This window comes from Lichenostomus cassidix, chromosome 1Aa (assembly GCF_008360975.1).
Source record: "Lichenostomus cassidix isolate B80296 chromosome 1Aa, HeHo_3.0, whole genome shotgun sequence".
Classification (NCBI taxonomy): Eukaryota; Metazoa; Chordata; class Aves; order Passeriformes; family Meliphagidae; genus Lichenostomus; species Lichenostomus cassidix.
In genome coordinates this window covers 47796064-47811828 of record NC_139480.1, presented here as the reverse complement: position 1 = coordinate 47811828, position 15765 = coordinate 47796064, and the positions used below count along the sequence as shown (strand labels likewise).

Here is a 15765-nt window from a genome sequence, read left to right as displayed (position 1 = left end):
ATGAACAGAGCAATGCGGAGTCGGGGAGGGAGGGGTTTGGTGGCTGGGCTGGAGTTAGTCACCGCAGACTTCCATTTCCAGATCCTGAGGAAGGACTCAAGCCATTTTAGGCATTTTCTTGGACTTCCTTCTCAGCTTTTAATTGAAATACCCAGGAGGGATGGAGGAATCCACAGGCCCATTTTGCACTGATGTGGGATACTTCTGTGCAAGCACAGACGCGCTCACCCTCCGAACTGTAGTGTCAGACCACTGTTGTTAGTCCTTGGCTCGGTTCCTTTGCATGGAACAGGGAATCTTCCACACGTCTCACCTTCTGGAAGCTGATGCGCTCCTCTGTGAAAGATGCTCACTGGAGTGAAAATAATTTTTGAAGATTTTTCTTGCAGGAGCTAAATATGCTGGGATGGCTTGAATATTCAAAACAAAACACATTTAATCCCGATACCTTTGAGATATATAAATATACATATGCATTTATACATGTATATCTGGGAGTGCCACAGGTAGGAAGACATATGAACCAGCAAACTGCAAAATCACAAGAGGCTTCGAACATCCCTGTTTCTTTTCAGCAGGAATTCAGATGCCTACATCTAGCAGAGCAAACAAGAAAAAGCCCTGCATAGCTGCCAAGACAACGGACACATCCAGCTGCCAGACTTTTCACTGTGCTTCTCACTCTGGTGTTCTAAGTTTCGCATCTCCCCTTGTCCAGCAGCACTGTCCTTTTTGTCAGAGCAGCCGTTTGGGACATCACCCCCAGGATGTCCCAGGGGAGGCAGGCAGCAGGCATGCTAGGAGCACACCCAGCATGGCCAGGAAAAGTCCCCTCTCTCCGTTCCCAAACATGGGGCCAATGCTAACCCTGCAGGGCAGCAGCAGCAGAAAATTGGATTTCTTGTGGGGTTGATGTTACAACTCTTTTTTCTCCTGCTGAGACAAATGAATTTTCTCTGTCCAGGGGAGCTCAGTGCCCTGGTTACCCAGAGAAGCTTCTCCTGGTCTTAGTGCTTGGCCTGGCAGCACCATGCAGAATGTCCATGGCCAAGCCCCTTCACATGGGGCCCAAACATCTGCATGAAATACTTATTTATCATTTATATGATGGTGAAAGAGCCAAAGTTTCTGTCGTTTTGTGATGCTGATTGTGCACCTCATGCTCCGTGTTTTGCCATCTTGAAGCTGATTCTTACTTAGCAACAAAGTTGCAGTCACAAAAACACTGAGGACAGAGGAGTAACATTAACCTTGAAATAGTTACTGTTCTGACCACTAGAAAAGCTTTCTACCGTCCCCTAAAAGCTACTTAAATGTTCCTTCACTTCTAAAGAATGGTAAGTCCCTGCTGACAAAATACTGTGCCAACCATGACTTTCCCTTCTCGCTGGGGCTTGCTGGTGTATGAAAGATTTTTAATGACCAAATCTTCTGATGACCAAATCAAAAGATTTTAGTTTTACTCCCAGGTGGCTGCACCTTTATTGCAATGTCTGTGCTGGACTAGGCAACTGGCCTTTCCCTGACATCCCACTGATGTTGTTTGTGATCACCTCCATGCACTGAATGTGGTGCATGCTGTGGCATCCCTCTGCCATGTCTATCCTGAAATCAAAGGGAAGGCATCTGAGATGGCAAAAGATGTTGGAGTGAATACCACAAATCAGCCCATAAACCAGCTCTGCTCTGAAAAAATTATCTTTCCAGGGCTTCAGGAATTGTAGGAACACTAGGAAGAAATGTAGACCAAAAGGAAAAAAACCTCATAGGCATTGAAATGTGAAAGTTCACAAGGAAATTTCTGGGAAGAGAAGTGATAAGTCCATATAAATTAGGAAGGTGGGGAACTGAGGATTAACCCTATTGTTTTACACAGAGTGGTTGCATTAGAATCAATTGTCTTTTGGTGTTTGTGGTTAATTATTGACTTCTATTTGCATGTAGGAGGAAAGAACTCCTGCCAAAAAGCCAAGAAAGTACAAGATCTTTTTAGAGAAAAGCAGAAAAAGAAAAAAAACCAAAAAACAAAACCCAACAACCAAATCTGTATTTCCTGTGGATTTTTTTCTTCCATGGCAGCTGTAAAACCAGCTCAGATTGTGTTAACTAAGTGTATTATCCTGTGAACAACAGGGTCCCATTAGCTCTGTCAGAAGGCCAATACCCTCTGTACTGAAAACCTCTTGATTCAGTACATTTCCCTGCTACAATGTAAATTCCTGCTTGACCCCATTGAAGGAATCACTTTAAATCTTGGAACCTGAAAACTGTTAAAGCAGAAAAAACCCAGTTACTTTTCCCCTCTCTTTGCATTTTGATTGCATACATCAAACAACACATTGCAGTTCAGCATATAGAAGAATGTTGTAGCAAGTAAAAAAAATTAAGAAATACTAAGGAAAAAAAAACCAAGAAGAAAGGAAGGGATTGTACGACACTAATAAATGTAAGCTGTTCTTCATAAACACATGTGTGGCATGGATTTGTGTCTGTGGGACAATTCAGGAAGCAAATGAAAAGATAAGTTTTGGGTTTAAGCTCAGCAGATTTCAAAGTGCATTGTTTATACCCTCTGCGGTGCAATAAAGCTTATCAAGAACTTTTCCACTGGATACAAGAGTCAAAAGAAATAAGAGGAATGTGAACAGTATGCTTCCTTTGGGTCGCTACAATATCTGTAATTCTCTCAGCACAGATTTCCCATGTTAGCTTAAGCTCTGTCTCACAACGATCATTTTTAACAGAAAATTGTAAATATTTTGCTGAGCTGACTGAGTTGTTCAGAAATTTGCCATCATTTCACTTTCCACGAGCTCAAAGCACGCGGCAAGTTCAAGGGCCCTTAATTAAAAATATAATACTTTCACTCTAGAAGCTCTTGTTTGCATCCTGGTAATACTCTGGGATAAATCAACTGCTGATATAAATGCATTAATTTCAATGTAAATTAATTTAGGTGCTACAAGAGTAGTACATTTTTATTTAATGATTAGAATGTCCTTTTTGTAAGGGGGAGTAGGGTTACCTCTCTCTTACAGAGGGGAGAGCTGTGCCTAGGAAGTGAGAGACAGAGATTTGACCAGCCCCTGGTAAAAGCTGGGAGAGCACACAAGCCTCTCACTCTGATTCCACATTTGTGCTTTCAGGATGAACCAGGACATGGAAATGATGCATGAGGATATATACATTTCAAGCACGAGATTTGGCTCTAGATCATCAGACCTCAAAGCTGCAATATTTCCTAGGCAGGGTGTACTTCTGCCCCTCTCTTAAACTGAGACGCCAATTTTTATCTTCTTTTCCTATTTTGCTCTTGTGAGGGGAGACTGCATGACATGTTTTTAGAAATATAATGTTGCATTTGCTAATTAAATAAAGTGGGGTTTTTTGGGAGAACTTTTTTTAAGCAAAACCATGTGTTCCTGGGAGGAAACATTCTTCTGGTAAACAGCTGAGCCCTTAACATTTAGCAACATAACTCTGTGTTTGCAGCTATTGAAAACTGTGTGACCGAGGAAGCCTGTGTTTCTGAGGCTGAGGACTGAAAGCATTTTGCTTGCTGTCAGAATGCCAGCCCTTTCTTTTATGTATATGCTAGATGCAAGAAAGGACCAGCTATTGGATGGTTGCTTCTTATGGTTTTAATAAAATTTGTCTCCTATCAAAACGCTGCTGGGTTTTAATGTTGACGCTGCGCTGAGCAATGTTCTCTGCTCCGGCACAGCTGGCTCCTGCTTTCCAGAAATATAGCTGCACCCTGGCATTGCTTGCAAAAATTGCGGCCTTAAATCATTTCCTCATCCCTCTGACCTGTGCCAGGAAGGACCTTCCACATGCAGATCTCCTCACTGGTACAGAGAAGGGGGTTATTCCTCTTTCCCTGCCCAGGTACTGTGTGAGAAGAGTGCTGTGGTGGCAGGAGGTAACTGGGAAACAGGAGAAGTTACCTGCCAGACATGAGTAGCCACCCTGGAAAGCTCAGGGAAAAAAGATAATAGAGCTGGCAACTGCAGGCAGAAACAGGACCGAGAGGATGGAAGTGCCCCATCCCTGGCTCCTGCTTCTGATTCCATGAGTCTGTCTCTTTTGGGGACACTTGAAGGGCCACAGGGCTGTGGGGCAAATCCCGCTGAAGGGGAGCGGGGAAGTTTTATTTGGTATAAGTGCTTTCCCAAGCAGCATTAGGGAGGGGGGAGGCTGATTGGGTGACTTTGGGATCTTACATCACATCTCCATCCAGCAGCTGGAAGGGGAAGGCCACAGTCGCAGCTCCCTCTGGGCTGAGGGAGATGATTATTGCTCTGCCCGCTCATTGCTCATCTCACTGAAGCTGGGCTGCTGAGCTCTTGGCATCACGTTGACCTTTGCAGTACAAAGGGAACTTATCTTGTTCTTTGTAGCCCTCAAAGCAGCTGGGCATGCTTACAAATTTCAGTAACTACCAACTAAGGCCAAACAAGATCCCACAATAAAAGTTCAAGGCTCTGCATTCCTCTCTTATTGTTTTCCTGAGCAGATTCTCATTTTAACCAGACTTTTGGTGCTTTCATCCAGTTATCTCAAAGTACATAATGACTACTGTAATTACTGACAATAATGAGCTAATAAATTCTTCTAGATATTATTTTCAGGGGATAAATATTACTATCCTTGCTGTAAGAATGGAGGGGCAACTGAGGCAAAGAGGAGCAGGTGTTAGATAAATAGGTATGTTTTACTTTTAATAGTTTAATAACCTCCAGGTTTTATTTGTATAGGTTTATGTATTTGCTTCTTAGTATGCTTTCCAGTAACGTTATCTGTCATGGGTTGTGTGCATGTACTAAGGTTCATTTAAGAAAACTGCAGTGCTTTCAGAAAACTTAACAGATGTTGAAGGTTTCTTGGTCCTTGTATATATATATTATTTGGTTTGTAATAACCCTGTTTTCCTGACTTTCCCTTTTCTTCCTCTTTCTCTTATTTTGATGTCTTCTTTTTGAGAAAAAACACAAAAAGCATTTTTTTCTATTTATTTTCCATACACTTCAGCTTGCATTTAAATCTCTAAAATGGAAAGCCAACTGAATATGACTTTCCAATATCTAAAGAACTAAGATATTCTAGTGGGTAGGAAGTTTCCAGGCAGAACTATAGCTTTACTAAAATATCAGTTAATCACTTATATCTATAATTAATATTCAGAAGATATATGTTGATTTGGTAGCATTTACTTAAGAGTCTACGTTTCCCACAGTTCTGGTATGCTTCCCTCAACCCTTTTTAAGGGTAGATAGACAGGTACCCAGACCAGAGGCTAAGCTGCACCAAAAATAAAGAAAAAGAAAAAGAAAAAAAAAAAAAAGAAAATAAAAAGAGAAAAAGAGAAAAAGAAAAAGAAAAATATTTTGTCTGTCAGCACAATTTTGGTTGAACTGTGTAGTAGGATCTAGTCTCTAGATAGGAACAAGTATTACAAAACTCTTATCTGAAACACTTTCTTTGCTCCAAACTTCTTCTTTAGTAAGAGCCTGACTTCTAAAAGCATTTAGGTGTTTATGTGCACCTCAGTGTCTTTCTAAAGCCAGCACTAATTCCTTATTGAGGTGTTGACTAAGGGTCTCCAGATAGTCTGAAAACTTTATATAGACTTATTTCAGTCAACTTTTAATTTTAAGGAGACAAAAAAAGGAGAAAAATTTAAGATTAGTCTCAGCTGTGTTAAAAAAGTGTTTCAAAAACACGGGAAACAGTCACTCTGAAAAAAATCGAGGTAATATAAAACTTCTATAACTGGAATATTCTGGGAAATTTAGAAACACTAAAAGGCAAAAAACCCTGTGAGAACCACTAACTTAGTTTCTAAGGTGTCACTGTTAAGTTTAACGCTGTTAGCCCTGATAGCTTAGTTGTGAGACTTTCTGCTCTACAGATTCTTTTCCTGAGGCTTATTTGTCCTTGCAAGGCTTCCTCCACCTCTCTTAGTGCACGGCCTATGTCTTCCAGACTTTTCAGGACGGCTAATCCAATCTTTAAGCATTTTAGGAGCGGTTTGTGCTTTCCTTTTCGTGCTGGCGGAGACAACAACAACAATCTCGCTTGAAATAAAGCCCAAACAAGGGAAGCTGAAGAGTGGGAGTACGTGAGGGAGCTGGTGGATAACTCACAGGGCTGTGAATCTCTCCCTGCATCTAGGCTCCTCTTGCAGGCTGCAGTAGGGATTCTGTGTTTAGTCTAGGCTCTTCCCAAATACCTGCTTCGGGTCTTACGCGGATTGCAGAGAGCTCAGCCCCGAGGGTGAATGGCAGAGGGACGCTCTCCTCGCAAATGTCCGGTTTTGGACCAACACCCCCTGATTTTCCATTAAAAACACGCACGTGCCCGCATTTCCCTTCCACCCCTCTGCTGCGGTGCTGTGCGGCCCGACGGAGCCCGAACGCACGGAAGGGAAATGCCGGCATGGGGCATTTCCTCACGGATGAGCCCGCTGGGGCTTGAGGGAAACTCATGGCGGGTCCGTAACCTCTGGGACGGCTGAGGGGCTGGCGGAGGAGCGCGGCAGTGTCACCTGTCCCTGCGCCAAGCCCTCGGCGGGGCGGGTGCGCTGTCAGGCCGCTGCTATCCCTCGCACGGCGCTCTGCCCCGGCACGGCTATGGCGGAGAGCGCGGGGCTCGTGGCTTTATTGATCCTTTGGCAGAAAGTGTGCAGGTTTTGTTGATGTTTTGTAACGCCGACGGGAGCCTGAGGCAGCTCTGGGCACCCCCGGGCTGGGCAGGACAGAACAGCCCCAGTTTAGGAGGAATTTCTTCACAAAAAGGGGGATCAGGCATTGGGATGGGCTGCGCAGGGAGGCGGCGGAGTCACCGTGCCTGGAGGTGCTTAAGGAAAGACTGGACGTGGCATTCGGTGCCCCGGTCTTGTTGACATGGTGGTGTTCGGTCATGGGTTGGACTCCATGATCCCAGAGGGCTTTTCTAGTCTAATTTATTCCGTGATTCTGTGACCTCGCACATCGACCCGCCCGCCTCGGGCTGTGGGTCCCGCTGCCCAGCCCCGCTGCCCGCAGGCCGGGGGCTGCCGGACGGGCTGCCATGTCTGTGGCGCAGCACGGCCCGGGACCGGCGGCAGCAGCGCCCCGCCCGCCGGCGCCGCGGGGAACCGGCCGGGAGCCGGCAGGGAAGGCGGCAGGGAGGGCGGCGGCGGAAGAACCGCGCTCCTCCCGCCGGCGCCTCAGCCCACCGGGCCGGGCAGCAGGCACCGCGCGGAGCGGCAGCGCTGGACGCCAGCAGGCTCCAGCCAGGCTCCCCCGGGCCGCCGCCACGCACTTTTGGGCCGACAGATAAGGGCGTGCGGGGCGGGGCAGGAAGAAGGAGCCTTTTTTTTTGCCTTTTTTTTAAAGGGAAAAAATTTCGCCTTCGAGGGGCGGGGCCAGCGGAGTTTGCGGAAGAGCCCGGCGAGCGGCGGGCGCTGATTGGACGAGCGCGGTCTCGTGACGGCGGCCGGGGCGGTCCCAGCGCGGCGGCGCCCCGCGTTCCATTGTGTGCGCGAGAGCCGCCGGGCCCCGCCCCCGCCATGGCCCCGCCCGCGGCGCTGGCCACGCCTCCGCCGGCCGCCCCGCCCCCGTGGGCTCTTGGCTCATTTCCGGCCGCCGCCGTCGCCGCCGCTTCCCTCCGAGGGCTCGGGAGAGCGAAGGAACAACAGCCGCCATTTTGTTTGTGTGTGAGCGACGGAGGGAGGAGGAGGGAGCGAGAGGCCGAGCCGGACGGGGCGAGCCAGGGGGAGGGCAGCGTACAGAGACCCAGGGGCTCGGACAGGGGACGGGGAGAGAAGCGAGAAGCCCAGACGCAAACCCCCCCCCCAACCCCAGCCTGCCCGTCCCCTCGCTATCCTCTCTCTCTCTCTGTTTCCTTTTCTCTCTTCTCCTTTTCCCGGAATTCTCTCTCCCCGCGCTGCCCTCCGCCCCCGCTTCGCCCGCTCCGCACACACGCCCCCGGAGCGCCAGGCAGGGGCAGTAGGGAGCCTGCGCTCGGCCCCCGCGCTGCCGCCGTCCCGCCCCGGCCCCCCCCGCCGGGCACTGCCGGGGACCCCCTCCCCCGCCCGGCCGTGCCGGGGCTAGTCCCCCGGCCTCCCCCGCCGTGATTTTGCTCCTATTTTATTATTTTAATTTTACCTCTCGCTCTTCTTCTCGAGGGGTCGCTGAGCGGCCTCCTCTCCCACCCCGACTAGCAACCTCTTCGCTCCCTTCCCCACCCTCCCGGAGGCGAAAGGGGAGTCCCCACCGCGCCCGAACGGCGGCCGAGGGTCTCTCTCCTCCCTCGCTCGTCGGGCCCCGCATCTCCCGTGGGTCCGCGGGAGCGGAGACTGGCAGCCCCCTCCCTGCCACCGTCCTCGGCCGCCCGGGAAGGGGGAAGGTAGGCAGCGAGGGCGGGAGGGGCCGGCTTCTTCCTCCTCCTCCTCCTCCTGCCGCTGCCGTGGGATCGGCCCCTCTGCCTGCGCCGGAGAGGGGGGGCAGCCTGCTACTGCGAACGAGAGAAAGAGGAAGGGGAAAGAAGAGAAGAGGAGGGGGGCAGAGAGGGTGTTGAAACCCGCCCCCCACCTTCCCATCCCGCGATCTGTGCTGCCTCCATCAGGACAACAACCCCTCCTCCTTCCCTGCACAACAAGATGTGAAGCGGAGACTCCTGGGACTTATCCTCACCCTCCTCATCCTTACAGCTCCCCTTTCTGCAGCCATTAGCGACGGGCGAGGAAGAAGCGAGTGGAGCTGGGGACCCCGCGCACGCCGTGCCACTCCCCCCGCCACCTCTCCCCCAGCCCTGTCGCTGGCGGTGGGTATTTTTTCGCAGAGTGGTGTTGGAGGGGGAAGGAGCCGCTGCTAGAGGACGGTGATCTTTTTTTCTTTTTTCCTCCTCCTCTCCCCTCCTTCGCCCGCCTCCTTGTGGCGATGAGGAGGAGGAGGACGGCGCCGAGGAGGAAGAGGCTGATGGCGGCGGTGAGGAGGCAGCAGGAGGAGGAGACCCCCCGAAGGATGAAGATGATGATGGTGGCGGCGGCGAGGAAGCTCCAGCACAACAGCCGGGATTAATTTTACTAAAAAAAAAAAAAAAAAATTCACCAGCCTCCTTCTTTTTTTAAATTTTTTTTTTTTTTTTGGCGGGGGCTTTACCTGCTCTTCCCATCTTCGTTCAGCCCTCTCGCCTGGGGGAAGAGGCCTCACCCCCCCCGCCCCAGCTCCCACCTCTCCCAGCTTCTCCGCTGCCGCCCTCCCAGAGCCCGAGGAGCAGAAAAAAGGGGAACTTGGCCCCCCTCCTCCGCCAGATCCTCCTCACTCGCTCTCGGCGTTATTGTTGTTCTTCAGCTGACTCGGGGCCCCAGAAGAACGTGAAGGTTTCGGGGTTCACTCCCCACCGTCTCTCTGCTCTGAGTGATTGTCTAAAAAATTAAAAATGGCCGAGAATGTGGTGGAGCCGGGCCCGCCTTCAGCCAAGCGGCCTAAACTCTCCTCACCGGCGCTCTCCGTGTCCGCCAGCGACGGCACAGGTCAGTCTCGGGAGCCCGAGCCCTCCCCACCTCTCGGTGCCGCATTTACTGCCCTTTTTTTCCCCCTCTTTTGCCTAAATCTCCTCCTCCGTTTTGCTGCTGTTAACTCGAGCCTGCCTTTCTCCTTCCCGTCTGTTTCTCCTGTTCTCGCTCCGTTTGAGCCTATTGGCGTTAATGGCATAGGGAGGGTGTTCGGATGTTTCTGCCCTCCTGGTTTTTTGGAAGTGATTGAAAGCAAAGCTGTTCGGTTTATTGTGTTTTTGATCAGCTGCAGATAGGACTTAACAGTTCGTCATTTTCGTGTCTTTCACAATAGTAGTGATTACCGAGCTCATTGCTAAGCATAATGCCAGTTGCAGAAATACGAAATAGTGCTAAAGACGATGCTTTTGTATGTTTTATTGTTGAATTACGGGTGTACACACCATTGTGTCTTGTTTTTAACTTTATTTTGCATATGTGGAGGGTTTTTTTACAGCTTGTTTGGAAATGAGTGATTTATTTCTCTATTTTTCTTTTTTCCTTCTTATGTGCAGTCTGCTTATTTGCTTTACTTTTTACAATCCTTCTTTATTCTTCCTTGTGGAAGGGTATCAAAATACTGTTTTTCTGATTCAAATAGACCATCGACTTTAGGGAAACAGCTAAAACCAAAATCCAGATGTCATGCTTGTGGCATAAGGTTTGTCAAGACTCTTATCTTCTTAGAGATGAAATTTTATTTCACCTTATTTGCATTAAGAATCAATATGGAGTGTAGTTCATCTTGCATCTCCTGTTTCTTTGCTGTGAAACCAAAATGTCTGAAATTCCCCCATAGACTTAAAAGCTGTGAAGATAAAAGGGGCATCTCTGCAGTCCTGCAAAGGTCTTTGGTGATCCTGCAAAGGCAAGCTAGAGCTTGGAAATTTTAGGTGTCCCAATCCCTAGCAAATATGAACTGGTTGTACTGGGAGGGGGGATGGAGTAACAAAGGGCTGTTCAGCTTTTTAATGCTTGTGGTGTAGGAGGTGAGTATTTGATGTCATTTTGCTATGAGAATACTCTGTTACCTGTCCCACAGGAGTTTCTTTGAACTCACATTAGATCCTGTTAGCTTATGGGATATGGAGGAGGCCTCCTCCTGCCAGAGTCTGGTCAGTGGTGGCATTTCTGAAGGCACCAGTGCTCTTGTTCAATGCAGGTAGCAACTGGCAAGAAAAGGGAAGAGTCGTTTGCTTGGGGAGTTTTTTTTGTTTTCATTTTTTCCTAAAAAGCTCTTTTTGACAATTACCAGCAGGTTTTAATAGCAGGGTTTTGGCTGAGCAGTGGATGTGATTCTACTTCGAATCATCTCCAAAATTTTGATTTTGCCTTTTCTTCGTGAATGACATATTAGTTCTGAAAAGTTTGTGTGTGACTTTTAGTGCATATTAAATAGAGCCAATATTATATTGTAATGGGAGGACATGACTATTCCTAATATCAACAGGTCTCTAGTAAGAGTAGAAGAGTGTTGGAGAAGCTACTCTTTCACTAGAGCTAGTTGTTGGCTTTTTTTTTGTGCTAGATTTGGAAACCAGTAGTTAATTCAGTAGTAACTTGTTTTAATTTGTCTTGATAGTGGTTATTTTGCTCTGTTTAGAGAGGTGAAATAAAAATGTTCTGTGAGAAAAATTCTGATATATGTGAGTTAAAGGCATATTTTGACTCCGATGAACACACATATCTAAGTTAAGACATTTGGGATCAAATAAGGGTTTGATAATTTGTAAATGTATTTTAGTTTAACAGGTGCAGATGTTTGCAGAATACTTTAGTTATTAACTTACTGGGCAGCTTAATAAATGAACTTTTTTACCGTTTTGGTGAAACACTGGGGACTGGTCAGTTTCAATAGTGTACAAATGGGATAATTTTCCCAAAATGATTGGGACTGTCATCACCTAATAGCTATGCAGAGGTTTATAGTGGTGCAGCACTTCATATATGCTACATAAAAACTATAAAAGAATTCTTAATCTTCTGGCTTTTTTTTTTTTTTATTTGCCAACTAATTACGTGAATATGGGACAGTTTTACTTTGTGTTTAACATGACATATCATACCTGTTTCTCTAAATAGAATCCAACCTATGACCCAATGAATGTATTTTGAGGGTTGTATTTTTTCATTTGCTGCTTGGGACTGCAGTTTTTGTCACATTTCTGCTGGTGTGGGAAACTGCTTTGAAGTTTACTTTTTTTTTAACCTATCTGTTGGTTAAATTTGCTTTGAAATAGTGCAGGCAGCTGTCATTAAGTAAATTCCCCTTATAGAATCTTGTATTGTCCCCACTCCTCAGTTAATTATAGAAAATAAATAACGTGGTGCTTATGTACTTACTCAAGCACTCTTTTTAAAACTGTTAGAGTCTCAGCACCATCAGAGGGAAGGAGAAAGGCAAGAAAATCACACTGTTGATGAAACTTTTCCCCACACCTGTGCATAGTGCTGTTTTTCCTGTTAACTTTTTGATTAGTTTCTTAATCTGAAATGTTTTAGTTTGTTAGATACCTAAAGGTGATGACTGACTCCTGTTAACTTATTCCCGAACTTGCAGATGTTAAGTATATTTATATTGAAGACTAAGAGGAGTCTCTTGACTCATGTTTTCACTGTAGACCTGGATGATACTCATATTCTGGGCTTAGAATCTACTAAACTCTAATGTTGGTGGCTTTCTTCTAAAAAGAAGTCAGCAAAGATTGTCCTAATATGCTTGAATTATTGGCAGCAGCCAAATGTAGCTGCATTTCCCACTGATGTTGCACTGCTGCATCTTCTGTCATAGAAGTTATGGATGGTTCATGTGTTTCCTGCTCAGAATTTGCTTTGCCATGGAACATTCTGTGTTAATGTAGTTTTAAGTTGCTTTATTAAAGCCAATTCATCCTTTAGGAGGCAAACTGAAATGGTTGTAGCATATATTGTAATAACCATTTTGAAGTAGTTTAGAATGTGTTGTTATTGTCACTGCCCTGTGGTTTATTAGAGCTTTTAAATGGTCTAATTTTTTTTTTAATGTTGTGTAGCTCTAGAATAATTTCAGAGAAGGGACTGTGTGGGATTCCCTTCAACTCCCACAGGTTTTTCTACCTTTTTTTTCCCCCATATGTTAGATTTGCTGCAAAGAAGAATGGTAACAATCCATGTATCTTGTCTGAGCCTTAAGTTTTCTGAGGGCCATTACAACTCTGCAGGGGGAACATCTTTTGGGGGCAACAGTGACTTTGTGACACTTCTGTATGAGAATGGTTACTTTGACAGAAGTACTTTGCCAGTGTAGCTCCATTGCTCACCTTTCCTGACTGGCAGCAGCAGTTTTGATATGTTGCACCTACTCTAACAAGAGTTTCTTAAACATCATGTTAGCGAACTGGTGCATACTAGTTCTCCCACTATAACAGAATAATTTGAGCATGTCCTAAGGAGTTATCTCCTAGAGTAAAATGGGTGAAAGTCAGTCAGAGAGATAGATTTTCAACTGGATACTTTAAACCACTTGGTTTCGTTTCTTTGGGACGCAGGGAGGTGTCTTTTTATTTGTGGATCCCTCACATCTTCCTGCAGTAGCACAGGTGTGCTGAAATTGCTATGTACAGATTTCTATGTGATATATTCAGGACAGGAGAGTTTAATAGTATTTTATACCAACAACAACCCCCACACTCCTCCTCCCACCTAGAAATAACCTGTTTGCTGTGAACTGGGAAAGTGTTTTGGGCTCTGGGTTCAGAACTGCTGTGTTTCCTCACACAATAAAAATGGAGTACTTCAGTGTGTTTGTGTATAGTATCATGTCGTCAGGCTGCTAGATCTGAAAATAAGATTTTAAGTGCTTGGTGTTTTGGGCTTGCTTTGACATTGGAAGTCAGTTTTCTACAATTAGTTGCCATGTGTGTTATATCAGAGATCAGAGAATGTACCTGTGTTATGTGCTTTGACATCCTTCAGTTTGCTATATCCAAAAGTCACCATTCTCTGTGCAATAGCACATCTTCCATCTCTCTTGTAGTATCCATCCTTATAAAGTCTGTACGTTCCTTTTTGTCAGGAACTCTTCCTGACCTTTCAAATACTGCTCTCCCTCACATCAAATGTCTAAGACCTGTAACAAAACTTCTTTTCCGGACTAGTGCAATTTTGACTGATACTCATCTTTTCGTTTGTTCCAAATGGATCAGGATGTTTCTTTTCTCAAAATTAGTTGTATTACTCTTGCCTCACTGCCCTTTTCAATTCTGTTTTCTGAGACCTGTGTGGTTTTTGCTAGTGTTTTTGTATATACTACATTTAAAGTTAAATCCTTTTCAACAATCTGTTTTCTAGCTAACTTTAAAGACCAAATGATTAGCTACATTTAAGTTGCAGCCATCAGTTAAACGTTTTCACCCCTTCTTGTTAAAAGCAATATTTTATGCTGGTTTTGCCTTAAAATGTCGTTTGATGGATGGCATATACTGTGAGTCAAGTATTGCAGTGGTGAATGCTTGTGTGGCAAAAATGATTATCTTTGCTGTATACCTAAACAGGGTCTCAAAGTAACTCTGTTGGGAATAAATTTAAATAAAGAGAATTTAAGTCTGTGAGACTTCTTTTAAAAGTAAACCAATCATTCATACGATGCTCAGTGATTTTTTAAAAGAAAATATTGCAGGCTTGTGAACCTTTTAGATTTCCAAACTGCTATATCTATTTTGTGTCTTTCACCAAGTTGACTGTGTCTCTGACATAGGTGGGTACTTCTTCTGAGCAGTGTTAGAAAGGTACCTAATTTTAAAAAAATACTCCAGCATGAGCACCATACATACCATGGTGTAAAAGTGAGTCTTGAGCACCTACAGATGAAAAACCTCTGAGACTGGAAAACCAGTTTACAATTGCAATTTAAAAATAGATTCACAAGTTTAATATTGCAGGGAAAAACCTTTGTTGTTCAACTTGAGAATTTAAATCCTAGATTAAAAAAAAAAAAAGTACTGATTTTTGCATATTGTTCCTCACAGTCGTTGAGCAGGGCTTGCATTGAGTTCAGGTTATTGGTCCATTGGGCATTTGCAGAAAACCAAATTTTATCTGGGAAGGGTCTATCAGACTCTAGGGTTTAGTACATGTTTTTGGGGGATGTGAGTCTAATAAGATACTGGGGGTAAATGCTAAACTTCTACTGTAGGAGTTCTGGCTTTTTGTATCTTTACAACTTAGAGAAAATGACTTCATTATGAACTTTCAATTTTGTATGATATGATGTATATTTCCTGCATCTTCTCTACTTGATCAGCTCCAGTGTGTCACTGTCTTGCTTAGCTGCTTTAGCAGGAGCAGCCTTTCAGTGCTTGTTCCAGCAGTCTAATACTACTTCACCCTTTCTCATCACCTGAATTACTGCTCCTTCTGAGAGGGTTTGCCCAAAAATCACATAGATTTATTATTTGACAAATTGAGTAATTTTGCTGTGTAGATTTCACTGACAAATAAGCAATGCACACCTGTCTCCAAGGATTTTGCTTTTCTGTCTTTACTTAAACTGTAGCAGCAGGCTGAAGTAAAATACATCTGTCTCTGCATATGGTGGTGTGCCTGACAAAAAACTTGTGTGTCTGCCTTGAATTTGTAGAACTTCAAGTAGAACTTAAACTAGGGCAGAGATCCTCTCCCTGAACTGTATCTGACAACATATCATTCTCTTCCAAAATAGCAACAAGTTTTCTTAAAATGGACTGGCGTATGAATATATTTAAAGTTCTCTTAAAAACTCGATGTGCAATATTCTCCTTCAAGCACCTGTTTCTTCCAAATCTTTTTGAAGAAAATCAGGAGTGTTGAATTCTGGCGAACTCAAACCACAGTAACTTGTTGCTCAGTTGATGCTGTTCCTGTGAACACACCTGACATCAAGGATGTGAAATCGGGGACCAGTCCAGGATTTTCATTAAAAAGTGCAAGTTAGGTACAGAACCTTGAAAAACAGGTTGTTTTCTATTATTGGCCATTGTGAGATGGGGCAGATAAAGATTTAGCTCTTCCATTTGATGGTGTGAAACACCTCTGTATTGCATCTTTTGTCATACCCCATAGGAGATCTGAGTATAGTTTTGAACAGTCTCTGTTTACAGAGTCATGATTTACTATTTCCTTCTTTACAGAACTTCCAAATAGCACTAAATAGATAATTTCTCTTGTTTTAAGAGAGATTGCAGCACACTGTTTTAATGAACTAAAAT

General features: G+C 45.0%; 1 protein-coding gene across 2 annotated transcripts in view; it reads left to right on the top strand.

The window, feature by feature from the left end:
• The first annotated feature begins 7607 nt into the window (after positions 1 to 7607).
• EP300 (EP300 lysine acetyltransferase) overlaps positions 7608 to 15765 on the top strand; it is a 62625-nt gene continuing 54467 nt past the window's right edge. The window contains exon 1 of one of the 2 annotated variants that reach the window (XM_085048649.1): positions 7608 to 9520. In XM_085048649.1, coding sequence (XP_084904775.1) covers positions 9427 to 9520 — 94 coding nt within the window. In that variant the 5' untranslated portion in view covers positions 7608 to 9426. The remainder of the gene's footprint in view (positions 9521 to 15765) is intronic. The other variant, XM_085048653.1, reaches the window with a different exon arrangement.